Genomic DNA, 13334 nt, shown 5'->3' on the forward strand with positions numbered 1-13334 from the left:
AATCCTTAGCCTGATTTAAATGGCTAAAGCTGATCTCAAACAGCTGGGATCAGACAGTGACCGCATCGGACGAAAATGTTAATTACCAATGGAAAGAGCATCGGGGCTAGCTGAAGGCTCAGCCCTCTGTATAGCATGTCATACAATACAGGGTCAGATGGTTGTGGTTGTTATATGTAAAGGGAATAGCTGCTACAAAGGCACGTGAGAATATTGAAGTGTAAGGAATTGGGTGAATGCCAGCCTGAGCTCTTTTTCATTCATTTGCTCCTGGAAATGCACACGTGGGCAAGCAGAAAAAGACAATGCACAAGACAGGACCAGTATATCCCTGTTGACTTGAAGTTAAGGTGCCCATACATGTGTTAAGATCAGGTGGTAATTTGCCTCTCTTGACGCAATTTCCAGTTGGTTGTATACCTTATGGCGTCCTGATCAAATCTGATTGGGTCTCATTATCTATTAAACCAGGTGATGGATTCAGTCCACAGTCAACCACTTGGCATGGGCAGTGCCATCTTATACATGTTAACCTGAGGCCTTAGCCCAATCTAGACCATTACTTGAGTGGATTGAACTGGCATATATGCCCTTTTTTCTGACATACTTAAACAATCTTATGGTGCATGGCTATGTAACGTGTAACGTGTATTGTGTTTTGTTGCCCACAGTTCTCCAAGGAGAAGTATATCCTGGACACCCCTCCTGAGAAACTACACAAAGAGCTCGAAGAAGAATTAAAGCTCAACAGCTCTGACCTTCGCAGCCATGCCTGGTACCATGGACGCATACCACGAGAGGTAAAGTGGCATATTATTCCCAGGCAAAACTATTTTGATGAGGCCCATAGCTTGGATCTTTTCCAAATCAAGGAAGTCATCTAGAGACATCTAGAAGTAATTTGAGCTTCCTCTATGTAACCATGGAGCCTTCACATTATAACACATATTTCCATTGCCTCAGGTATCTGAAAGCTTGGTCCAGAGAAATGGGGACTTCTTGATACGGGATTCCCTCACCAGCCTGGGTGACTATGTCCTGACCTGCCGATGGAAGAATGAACCTCTGCACTTTAAAATCAACAAGGTGATGGTGAAGACCAGTGACAGCTACACCAGAATACAGTATTTGTTTGAGCAGGAGAGCTTTGACAACATCCCGGCCCTTGTACGCTTTTACGTGGGCAGCAGGAGGTCAGTGTCAGAGCAGAGCAGTGCCCTTATCTACTGCCCAATCAACCGTACATACCCTCTGAGATACCTGGAAGCCAGCTATGGGCTATCACCTGGAAGGCAGGGAGGAGCCCGCAGCCCACAAAAAGGTCACATGAAGAGAAGGAGCATTACCATGACAGATGGACTCACAGCAGACAAGATCAACAAAAGCAATGGTTGCCCAAACAGGTAAAACTAACCTGGACACATTGGGTTTCTAGGGCAGTAAGGCATCACAAACTGGCTTTATAGTGGAGTGAAAGGCATTTCTTCTGCCCGGAAAGATAAGAGATGTTACAAAAGAAAATAAAAAATGTTAATAGTAGTGTGGTCATAACAACAGAAACAACTGCTGGGTGGAGCTTACTAATGAATGGGACCCTGTTCTGTAAGTCACAGGTGCTTCCAAGTATCCCTTTTAGGGAGAGGTAGTCCTTAGCTCTGGAACTAGGAGTCAGCAACAAGACCCAGAAGCCAGACTGGAGCTTATTTATTGACTATGTTTGTTGACTGTGCTTCACAGCAGGAGCTGTCTACTGGAGCCAAAGTAGAGCTGAAAAATGAATTGCCAGTTTCAGATGCAGCATTAATAGATAATCCCTTATTCTTTGTGCTGGTAGAAAGTATCTGGAGCTACTCTGGACTTGGAGCAGAGGTACCCACAGTAGTCTAGAATTGAGCATTTGCCAAAGAGCAGCCTAGGGCTTGGGTTAGATTAATGAACCAAAACCGGAGCTAGGAAACACTGAATCTTTGGAAACATATGTCTACTTATAGTTAGTTCTGATGGTGTGTCGTAAGTCAGCAAAGATGCCTAGGCTAGTGGGATAGTGCCTGGGGCAGTAGCTTCAAGGAGGATTGTGCCATCAAAGATATAATTCATTCCTGACCCATGCATCACTAGTCACATTGACTAAAGTGTCCTGGATATTAGCACCATTGACTCTACAGCCCTTCAGGTGGAACCGAAGGATCAGACTCACCCAGTAACCTGATTTCTTCTTTCCTTGCAGCGGTTCCTCTTCCCCCCATCATAGAGATATGATCAGAAATTGTGCTGTCAGTGTGGACCAAATACAAGACCTGCACTCTCCAATGTCTCCTATTTCAGAGACCCCAGGGTCCCCTGCCTACAGCACTGGTTAGTACATAATTGTCCGGTCAAACCACAGTATTAAATGTGTGCCCAGAACATTTCTTCTCTATATAATGTATAGATACATATGCATGGTGCTGCCATACTGTTTCCTTTAGCCAATACAGGGTATGAGGGTATAGCTTACTGAGCACCCATTGCTCAGTACTGAACACTCCTTCTTTGTATTCTTACTGTGGGTACTGCCATGTTATATTGCATGAACCCTACCGTATGCTTATTGTGTGCAGATAACATTCTCTGTATATTTGTATTTCTCAATATGGTCAGAAGTCGCCATACTGACTGGCTTGTCTCATAATCACAGTCTTTAAAGTCTAGAATTGCAGATGTCACAGCGGACCATGAAAAATGGCTCAGTCAAATAAAGCAACATGGCAGCTCCAACTCGTTTTCACAAATGTATATGTTCTAGCTGCACAATATGCTATGCCTTGTTTTAGAAAAGGCACATTTTTATGTTTGCCCAGTAGTGAATTGGCTTTATGATGCAATTGATCTAAATTCAGCAGCATGAAAACAGGAAATATAGTCTCTTAAGACAATCCCCAAACATTCCTCAAAGACCCTGTAGAGCAGTTAATGTTGTTTTAAGAATTCTTGTTGGCTACTGGAAATACATATAGAGGCATGATTCAGTCTACAGGGATTGACTTTTTTTCTCTTCCTTTTTCCAGTTGTCAGGGTAAAACCCCCACTATCTGGTGCCACTCCAGGCTCCCCAGTGTTGAGACGATCCAGTGAACCCTATGTATGCCCTGCAAACAACAAGGCTGCTTTAAATATGGCTGACAGTCATCATTCCAGTCCAAGTCACACACACCGAAACATCTCCCCCTCACCCTCCATCAACAGTTATAGCGACCCAGACAATGGGCACTACTGCCAGCTGCGGCCTGCCTCCCCTACACACGATGCACTCAGCGTGTCCCTTCCACCCAAGAGCTACGTGGAAAGGTTAAGAGTCGATGAGTGTGCCATGGCAGGGGGCATGCGTGGGGTGGATGACGTGGACAGGGACCCAGGGTGCTTTATCGTCCCCACTATGGAAGCAAAATCGTCTTTTAACCCATCAAACTTTAAGTCAACGCTCATCCCATCAGACAACAAACCTCTAGAGATGTCTATCCTGAAAAAGGTTAAGGAGCTGTTTGCAGAAGTTGATGCCAAAACCATAGCAAAACACATCACAAAAACAGACTGTGAGGTAAGGAGGTTACATAGTGGTGACTATATAATCATAAAGCCAACCAATGAGTCTCTAATGGCCATACACATACAATTACTGCTAACTTGACCTCCTGTTTATAGCTTATTGACACTTTATATATGCAAACCAATAGCCTGCCACGTATATATTGGCCATGTTTAAAAGTCCAGTGGGGCAAGGGCAGCTTTAAACCATGTGGTCCGATTATGATGGGCCTTAGGGCCCTATAATGGAGAAAGAATTAGACAGACCAGAATAGGCCCACCACCCAAAACAATTTGTATTATGGCCAACTATGTGCTGGGACCAAGACCTGAGGCTATCTGTGGCTAGTTTGGATATTTCATCCCTAATAGATTTGATTGTGGGGTGGCAGTAGAGAACTTGAGAAAGCATATCTGCTACCATCTTCCTAGATTTCCACTGCTACCATGAATGACCATATTGTTCCTGTCTAATACTGGAGTCCTGGAGGGTCTAGAACTGCTTCTACTTTGTTACCCCGCAACTCAAATCAAATGTAGTGCCCTTGCACATGCTGCCCAGATAACCACTGATGTGATTAACTAGCAGAAAGGAAGCATGGAATACTTATTAGGGTAGAGCCAGGAGTAGGGTACCAGTAGGGTAATATAAAATGACAATATCCCTTAAAAAAAAAATCATTAGCTAGCTGGCAGCAAAAGGATATATATTATTTTTATTGGCTAAGTGTATAAGAAATCAACAATATTGCCTCTATATATTGTCTCTATATATATATATTTTGTTTTATTGCCTGTGTTTATTTACTATCTAACTCCACATCAATGCTAATCTCATTTCATACAAAGTGGCCAGACAGCATTTCCGGAGCCAACCAGTGCTGCTATATCTGTATATTTTTAGCAAACAAAGCAATGCTACAATGAGCTCTTAAATTTTCATGCCAACACTACAGGAAACATTTAGTACCCCCCCCACCATCCTTTGCCAGCGAAGGGATTCAGTATCTACTATTGGAGTACTATTCCCTTTGGTGTCTTCCACAATATTGAAAATGTTTCGAATCAGGGAAAATTAATTAACATCCGTTTGTTCCCAGGTTGCCAGGATTCTCTGTGTTACCAAAGAAATGCAAAGGATTATGGGAGTAAGTTCAGGCATGGAGCTATTGACGCTGCCGCATGGCCACCAACTGCGACTTGACCTACTAGAAAGGTATTTAGGGAAGGCCCTCTATTTTTGGGAAACTTATGTCTATGGGTTGGTTACGATATGGGTACCTAAGCTATGGGCTATATAAGATATGAGACATGAACATATATCTATATATAATACACAAGAACCATGAATATCCTTATAAACTTTGCTTAGTGATGTCACCAGTTATAATTGGTGCTCAGTGATGTATTTTCAGTCACATAACTCATTAAAACTTGGTATTATAATAAATAATGTACCCCCTGCTAAAATACATAAGGCAAGTCTTTGGCCTTGTGCTTTTATATGATCCTGGAACTCCTCAGTGATTTACAATATAATAGGGATTTCTTTATTTACTATATTTATATATATATATATAGAGAGAGAGATTATTTCTATGGATCTAAAGAAAGAATGACAAGTTCACTGTGCGCTAGGGGTGAATTACAGAGGCATTGGCAAGATTGCAGGGCTCATTTACAGATAGCGGGATAGGTTGCAAAATGCAAAACAACAGGCACAATCCACCATGTTTTTGCTGTGGATGTATGTAAATCACTTGCTTTCTGCATCTCTATATTCATGAGGGGCAGTCTGAGGGTGATATGTTGGTGTTCCCTATTCAAGTTAGAAAGTGTCAGTGGATGCTGGGTACAAATGAGCACTGTCCTTATCACCAGTCCAGGGCCGCTCCTGCCGCAGTGAGCAGCCAGTTACCAGGGGTGACAAAAAGCTGCCTCTGGTAACTTTAAGAGCGAGCACTCTCTGCAGCCCTCTCTGGACGCGTTCTGATGCTAAGGTTCTAAGCACAGAGCAGGAAAGAGGGGGCAGCACCAGCCCCAAAATTGCCACTTCACCTGCCCTATGGCAGACTGGGGGATTGGTGAACATTGCCCATTAGTTATAATTATCTAGAATGGACATTTATCTCTGTTTGTGCTCTAAATACTGATTATCTCCTGCCTAAATTTGTAATGTTCATAGCTTTACCATCTTAGACCAATTGATACCCCCTGTGCCAATGTACATACCATGCAGCAGGTAGAATTTTGCTGTGTTGCATCCAAATTGTGAAACTAATTCACTATCACCGGTGAAACTGCTCTTGTGTATCCCGTGTATCCCATGTATCTGCTGGACTAAAAAAAAATTGCAATTTCTCCCCTACAGGTTTCACACCATGTCCATCATGATTGCAGTAGACATCTTGGGTTGCACGGGGAGCACAGAGGAGAGGGCTGCTCTCTTGCACAAGACTATCCAGCTGGCAGCGGAGCTGAAGGGCACCATGGGAAACATGTTCAGTTTCGCTGCTGTGATGAACGCACTGGAAATGTCACAGGTACAGGAAAGGGCAATTCTTGGGAAGGTCAATCAAACCAACTGATATGTTACACTGCTATCACCATGACTTGACCTTAATTAGAGTACTTCTCTCCTTGGAGAGAGGCTGTGGCAGAACCTGGGGTAAGCCCCACCAAATGGGTATAAGCATTATAACAGCTTCTTGAGCCAGTGTGGTAACCATGGCACCTGCCTCCTGCTCTCTCTTAGATCTCCCGCCTGGAGCAAACATGGGTAGCCCTGAGGCAAAGGCACACGGAGGGGGCCATCTTGTATGAGAAGAAGCTGAAGCCATTTTTGAAAAGCATGAACGAGGGCAAAGGTGAGGTCCTTTTGCATCACTATGTGAAATGGCTTTATGCATTTGTTGCTCACAGGAGCATTAAAAATGGCAGATTGGATTGCTCTGATTTGGCCATTATGGTAATTGCTAATCCTATGTGTATCTATTTGTAGAAAGCCTTCCTCTGAGCAACACCACCTTCCCACACATCATTCCCCTCATCACCCTTCTGGAGCGAGACAACCCTCTGCTGGATGGTGGGGACCCCTGGGACAGTTCTGATAATGGCGTAGAAGTGGTTATGGCACACTTGGAGGCTGCCCGGATGGTAGCACATCATGGAGGCCTTTACCATACCAACGCAGAGATGAGGTTACAAGGTAAGCAGAGCCTGAAAGTATGGCTTACCAACCATGGACATTTAGTCTGCTTTTAGCCACTGCTAAAGAAAGATATGGACAAGGCCAACAAAGGCAAGAATTATTATTGGGGAATATTGTCATGAATGATATTAAAGGCAGCAAATAATTAAAAAATTATGAAGATCAGCTAAAAAATTGTTAGGAACTGGCTATTCTATAACATACAGTGTTTAAAGTTAACCTGAAATTGAACCAACCCTTTAATATCACATATAAAATCATGGTCACCTGATCTACTTCTTTCTGCCTTTCCGTAGGGTTCCATCCCAGGTCCGATCTCTTAGAAGTCTCAAGCACAGAATTCCAGATGCGGATGCTGTGGGGAAGCCGGGGGGCCTTGGGCAGCCAGGTGGAGAGATACAACAAATTCGACAAGGTGCTGGCAGCTCTGTCACATAAACTGGAGCCATCAGTACGATTCAGTGAATTGTAAAACATTCAGGACTTGTCGGAGAGAAAGGACAGGCATGGAAGGGCCTTTGTCGACCCACAAGGTCAAATATCAGCACTTTTTTTTTATATATACACATCATCTCTGCCAAAGGGCCAGTAACACACTGTGAAACATTGCTGGGACCCCTTGGGTCAAAAGACTTAACTCAAATTGGGTCTATGTGACCAGTGGCAGACATTGGATGGTAAATGGCTGCTGCACCCCCTGGAGAGGACGATTAATTGTCACTGCAGTAAGACAGAGTCCTTATATAGTGACCTCCATCACTGCTTATTCCAAAAACCATAAAACGTACTGGTCATAAAACATAGGTGTATATGTCAAATAGGCCTTTTCCCTAACTAACTTTCAAGCTGAGCCCCCCCTCCCGCCCCAATTACAACAGTTTGGGAACTACTGATCCACTGTGTTTGGAACTTTGATGCACAAGTGCCATCTTAGTGATGAAACAGAAAATAGCATCCACAGCTGTCCAGTTGGCCAATACATCTCCTTCCATTGACCACTGAAGATAAAGCACAGGGCTGTCTCTAGTCATAGAGCACAGGAGGCAATTATTCCTGCTTTCACCCCTAAATACAGCTCTTATTTGAAATGACCAGTGTGTGAGTACTGGATGCCCTAGAGCAGAACCTGACATCCTAGGGCCAGTCACCCAACAGTTAGATGCAGTGAGTGCCAAATGGTATAGAGATTATATATGCTTGTGTTAATGGAACTGTAATGCCACTTTACAGTCTGCATCAAACGCAAAGGACCCATTACAGCAAATGAAGTTTGGAATTCATAGGTTGCATAGGTAGCCATGAAGGAAGGAGAGAATCTTTCTCTAGGTGGCGCTCTTGCAGGGGCATCACAAATAATTTGAGAAAGAGAAGACTTTGCCTGTGCTCCCTGGAAGTGGAGCAATGGACTGGTCCATACCAGGTGGCAGAATGACAGCCCCAGTGGGGTAGAAAGGAGTAAGGGTAGCGGGGGGGGGGGGGTCAAAGAGTTAAACTTGTTTGCACAAATGTACATATGTTTCCAGCCATTCCAGAACTGAGGGCATTAAACCCCCAAATTGTCCCCAAGCAACTGTGAATTTTTTTTATTATTATGAAGGTGTTTAATGTACATATAGTATGGATTAAAGAGCAACCTGTGCCACACACACAGCAAAATCAGCTCATTGCCAGAATATGAAATATTTTAACTCCTGGCTGCAGAAGGGCAATGATGCGCATGTTGGAAAACAGCATTGCAGGTGCCATACTGTAACTGAAACCTGTGTGGCCTGTAAATAATTTAGTCTTATTGTGTATATAGGCGCTGTACAGCATCTCCATGCCTCTATTGTACATTGCTGTGATCTCGATTTTTGTGTAAATAAAGGGATTAGGGATTCCTGGAAATTATTGCCAATATTGGTTATTCTCTGCACTGCCTGATTTGTTAGCTATGGTTATAGTGCTGTGGTGGGCCGTCAGTGGGAACTCACAGGGGGGCAAGGCTAGTATCAGATAGGGAGGGGGGTCAAGGAGATGGTGACACAAGGGTTTCCACCTTTTTTTAAGATTATTCCGGGGAGTAGGTGGGGGTGTAACATGGGGTGGGAAAATGAGCAGAGTGGGTGGGAAAATGGGCTGAGTATAGATGGGTCTGGCCTTCTGAGGGGTAATCATCGTAGAGGGTCAAGGAAGGGAGTGATACCTAGGGTATTACAAATTGACTGGCAATTACATTGCTGGTCAATTTGTAATTTCAGCCCTGATCCCCTATCATGTGATTTACCGGCTGGATCAAATACCGACTGGGTTTATAACTTTTTTGATAACTTTTTTGATACTGGGGACAAGGTATTACACTTACAAAACCAGTGTAGAGTGCAACATAAAGAACATATTTTGGCAGGTAGAGTATAGCGTTCAAGCTGAGACTGACATGCAAGGGGTGTTATGGGGTAAGGCTCAAATAATGCCACCAACCACCTGGGTGATTATAAGTAATGCCTAAATATAAGGAACAAGTAAGTGGAAAAGTAGTTAGACCCCAAGTCTAACCACAGAGCACAGAGACCTGTGGACTATGCTTTGAATAGAATGTGTTAGGCTGTGCTTCATAAAAAAAGGACACAACGGCGGTACATAGGTGTCTTTCCCTTCTGCCCTACATTGTGTGTTATTCTGAGGTGCCAGGAAGGAGCAGTAGGGCACTCAGCTGGCACAGCTACTTCTACATCTTGATGCTACGCTTTACTCTTGTGCCCACCCAGGGACATAAAGGCAGTTTGTAAGCATTACATTACTGAGGTAATCAGTGGCGTAACTACTCTGCACCAGGCCCCTCTGCAAGAAAAATCTTCAAAGGGGCCTAGTGCAGAGTAATAAAATTACCAGGCCCCCTGCCCTGATGCATTCTGCCTCCCCCCCACACACTCGTATATAAATACCCATTTGCTCTCCTTTATATGTAAAATGGAGGACCGCGGGGTCTGCTTTCTCTATTGTTACATCACTGGAGATCATTTACATTAACAGAACGCTATGTACAAAGTGCAAAAAACTTTTTTGCACTTTGCACACTGCCTTCTGGACTTTACGAACAAGGCTGGACTTCCCCCGACAGCTGACAGCATTAGTCTGCACTAAACTGGTAAGGGGTGGAAAGGGGGAGGTATGTAGGCGTAAAACCCACCCCCTAACTTGTGCGTCATTTAGATGCATAAGTTAAGGAGCGGTAGTTAGGGGGCATGTGTGGTAGGTGTGGATACCCCTACATTCATATGGCACAGTGTAAAGAGCCTCACACTCCTCGCTGCGCCTAGCACTGGATTTTCAAGGTGCAAGTGCTTGTTAAGTAAGCACTAAGGGGTGCACCATTTAGCCCCTTAGTGCTTTAGCACCCTGTATAGATTCCCTAGGCAAACTAAAAATCATCAGTAAACACAAACAAAATGTTCTACTTTCAGTGAAAGGGTTTAAGCACTTATGCACTTTCTCTTTACAAGAGATTATGTGGGTTAATCATTGGATGAATTATATCCATGAGTGTATTTATAATAAGGCACCCGAGGGCCAGTGCCTAGGGCAGCATGTTTTGGGTTTTGGGGGTGGCCCTTGGCTGCCTATATTTTCTTTAAAAAAAAATGCCCCAGCCTCCACCGCAGATGGAAATCCAGCAATGGAACTGGGGGTGAGGGGGGTAAGGGGTCTCAGGCTTTGAAAAAGTGACATCATATGCACGACATAGGGGCATGTTTAGGTCCAGTGCGGAGGCAGCACCGGACCTATATACAGCCTTCACTATATATATATTATATACATATATACAGTATATTAAAAAAGTTTAAATTAACTTTTATTATGTTGTAGAATGCTTTTCTAAGAATATGTGCATTTGGTCTTTTTATTATTTGTGTTATTTTGAATTATTTACCTTTTTGCTCAGCAGCTCTCCAATTTAATATTTCAGCTGCTATCTGGTTGCTAGGCTGTAAATCACCCTAGCAACAAGGCAGTGGTGTGAATGTGAGACTGGAATATAAATACAAGAGGGTCTGAATAGAAAGGTAAGTAATAAAAGTAACAATTCAACATTCAAGCTTTAAAGAGCAATCATTTTTTGGTCGACTGGGTCAGTGACCCCCATTTGAAAACTGGAAAGAGTTAGAAGAAGAAGGCAAATAATTAAAAAAATATAAAAAAATAAATATGAAAAAAATGAAGACCTGTTCAAGAATTGCTAAGAATAGACCATTCTATAACATGCTAAAAGTTATTTTAATGGTTTAATATAAAGGGGCTGATTCACAAAAGGTCAAAAAAACGAGTGTTATTTTTAGCATGCGTTAAAAATATCACTTCTTATATTTGGAGAATTAATGATCGATTCACAAAAAGACCACTTGTCTGAATTAAGAAGCGATTTCATTGTCCATTTATGCGTTATTTCATAGCACGCAATATTAGCGCACACTATTACGCACGTTACTTTCTGAAAACTACCATTCTAAAACTGACAGTTTCCCTGAAAACTCGAGGATGCATCACTCTAGGACGATACTTGATTGAGATTTTTGCGCAATATGACTAGTAGCGAAATTACATAGTAACATAGTAAGTTAGGTTGAAAAAAGACATACGTCCATCACGTTCAACCATAATGCCTATATATAACCTGCCTAACTACTAGTTGATCCAGAGGAAGGCAAAAAACCCCATCTGAAGCCTCTCTAATTTGGCGCATAGGGGAAAAAATTCCTTCCTGACTCCAAGATGGCAATCAGACCAGTCCCTGGATCAACTTGTACTAAGAGCTATCTCCCATAACCCTGTATTCCCTCACTTGCTAAGAATCCATCCAGCCCCTTCTTAAAGTTATATAATGTATCAGCCAGCACAACTGATTCAGGGAGGGAATTCCACAACTTCAAAATACAGCTCAAAACCCTGTTTGCCCTTGCAGCTGCTGCCTGGCATTGCTTGCTACAGCCAAGTTTATTATCTACAAGGACTCCAAGGTCCTTCTCCATTATGGATTTGCCTAGTGCAGTCCCATTAAGGGTATACGGGGCTTGCATATTTTTACATCCCAGGTTGTTGTTACTTAATTAACGAACACTTTTTAATGCATAAAACTATGCATAAAGTGTTAATGACCTTTAGTGAATCGGCCCCAAAGTATGGCACTTATATACTTATATAGCTGCTGCCTGATTTATTGACTCACATATACTGCACTATACTAGTTTTGGTTGACAGTGGTTTGGTTAAAAATTAAATAAAACACAGACTGCAATACCTCAACCCAATAACATTTAAATAAAAGAGGGAAAACTGTAATGCAATCTTCCCAACTGTCCCTTTCTAATGCATAAAAAGGCTTATTGCCTTTAAAGGGGTTGTTCACGTTAAAGTTAGCATTTAGGGGGTTATGTAATACAAGGCACTAAGTTTGCCGAGGAGCAGTAACCCATAGCAACCAATCAGCAGGTAGAATTACTGGTAACTTGTTTTAAAGCAAACATCTATTGGTTGCTATGGGTAAGTGCTCTTGGGCAAATTTAGTACCTTTTATTACATAAGGGGGCTAATCTCTTAAATATGATACTATAGTGAATTTCCATAAAGTCTGGCTAAACTGGAATTATGTGGACAGTCTAGACAGGTATACACTGTAAGATCTGCTCATTTGGCGAGGTTGCCACCTAAGATGGGTGATAAGATGGGCCCTAGGGCCAAACGATCAAATTAAACCTGCGGGCATAGGCACCGTTGGACTGAGGACTCTATCAGTGATACAATACGTTCATTGGTCTGATGCAAAATCAAACCTGCCCAATCGAAATCTGGCCAATTTTAGGCCAGATTTCAGTCGGGTAGGCCCGTCGGGGATACCCATACACAGGCAGATAATCTGCTGAATTGGCAGCTAAAATCTGCCTGTGTATGGCCTGCCTTAAGACTGTATTAAGGGGATGTAAGCCATATGTAATTGACCTGAGCTTCTGGTGCTTTAAATGGTGTGACCTCTGACCTCATGATCATTTGACCATTTTTTCCTAATTATCTTATTACGTTGTATGTTATATTTCCAGTGTTATAATTTCCTTTACTTTTTTGTTTTTCTCCTGTATTTCTTTCTGCGTAATGAAAACTTAATAAGGTTTCTGTTACCATGGAACCTTGTCCTAGCGGTCAGTGGCACTGCGCACATGTGCATGTTCTATTTAATTATACCCAAATTACTCTACTGCCACCTAGTGGCCAAAAAAACCAATAACACTTTTATAACATTTAATTCACCAGGACACATATTAAGTAAACAAATTGCTACCTCTCTTTGCACCAGCATTTTTCACCTCCTTACAAATATATAAATTAAAACAAATTGACTTGTGTATATTTAATTTAAAATAAACATTTTATTTGTACAAGTAAAAAGTATTATGATATCTAAATACTTACATCACACATATATTTCAACTCCTGAATAATATTCACATTATTAAAATCTGTTACGGAATGTTAATTGCAAAGAGGCAAATCTAATGGATAGATTGAAACATTTGAGTAAATCTACACT

The 13334-nt window shown here is 42.3% G+C and overlaps 1 protein-coding gene across 3 annotated transcripts in view; it reads left to right on the plus strand.

Annotated features, from left to right (window-relative positions):
* The window catches only part of sh2d3c (SH2 domain containing 3C), a 35392-nt gene extending 26727 nt beyond the window's left edge, over positions 1 to 8665 (plus strand). For all 3 annotated transcript variants that reach the window (XM_002935488.5, XM_004916706.4, XM_004916707.4), the window contains 9 exons: positions 672 to 800; positions 964 to 1403; positions 2228 to 2355; positions 3048 to 3577; positions 4665 to 4780; positions 5936 to 6107; positions 6320 to 6431; positions 6566 to 6772; positions 7072 to 8665. In XM_002935488.5, coding sequence (XP_002935534.1) covers positions 672 to 800; positions 964 to 1403; positions 2228 to 2355; positions 3048 to 3577; positions 4665 to 4780; positions 5936 to 6107; positions 6320 to 6431; positions 6566 to 6772; positions 7072 to 7247 — 2010 coding nt within the window. In that variant the 3' untranslated portion in view covers positions 7248 to 8665. The remainder of the gene's footprint in view (positions 1 to 671; positions 801 to 963; positions 1404 to 2227; positions 2356 to 3047; positions 3578 to 4664; positions 4781 to 5935; positions 6108 to 6319; positions 6432 to 6565; positions 6773 to 7071) is intronic.
* The last annotated feature ends 4669 nt before the right edge of the window (positions 8666 to 13334 follow it).

Source organism: Xenopus tropicalis, chromosome 8 (genome assembly GCF_000004195.4).
Source record: "Xenopus tropicalis strain Nigerian chromosome 8, UCB_Xtro_10.0, whole genome shotgun sequence".
Taxonomy (NCBI): domain Eukaryota; kingdom Metazoa; phylum Chordata; class Amphibia; order Anura; family Pipidae; genus Xenopus; species Xenopus tropicalis.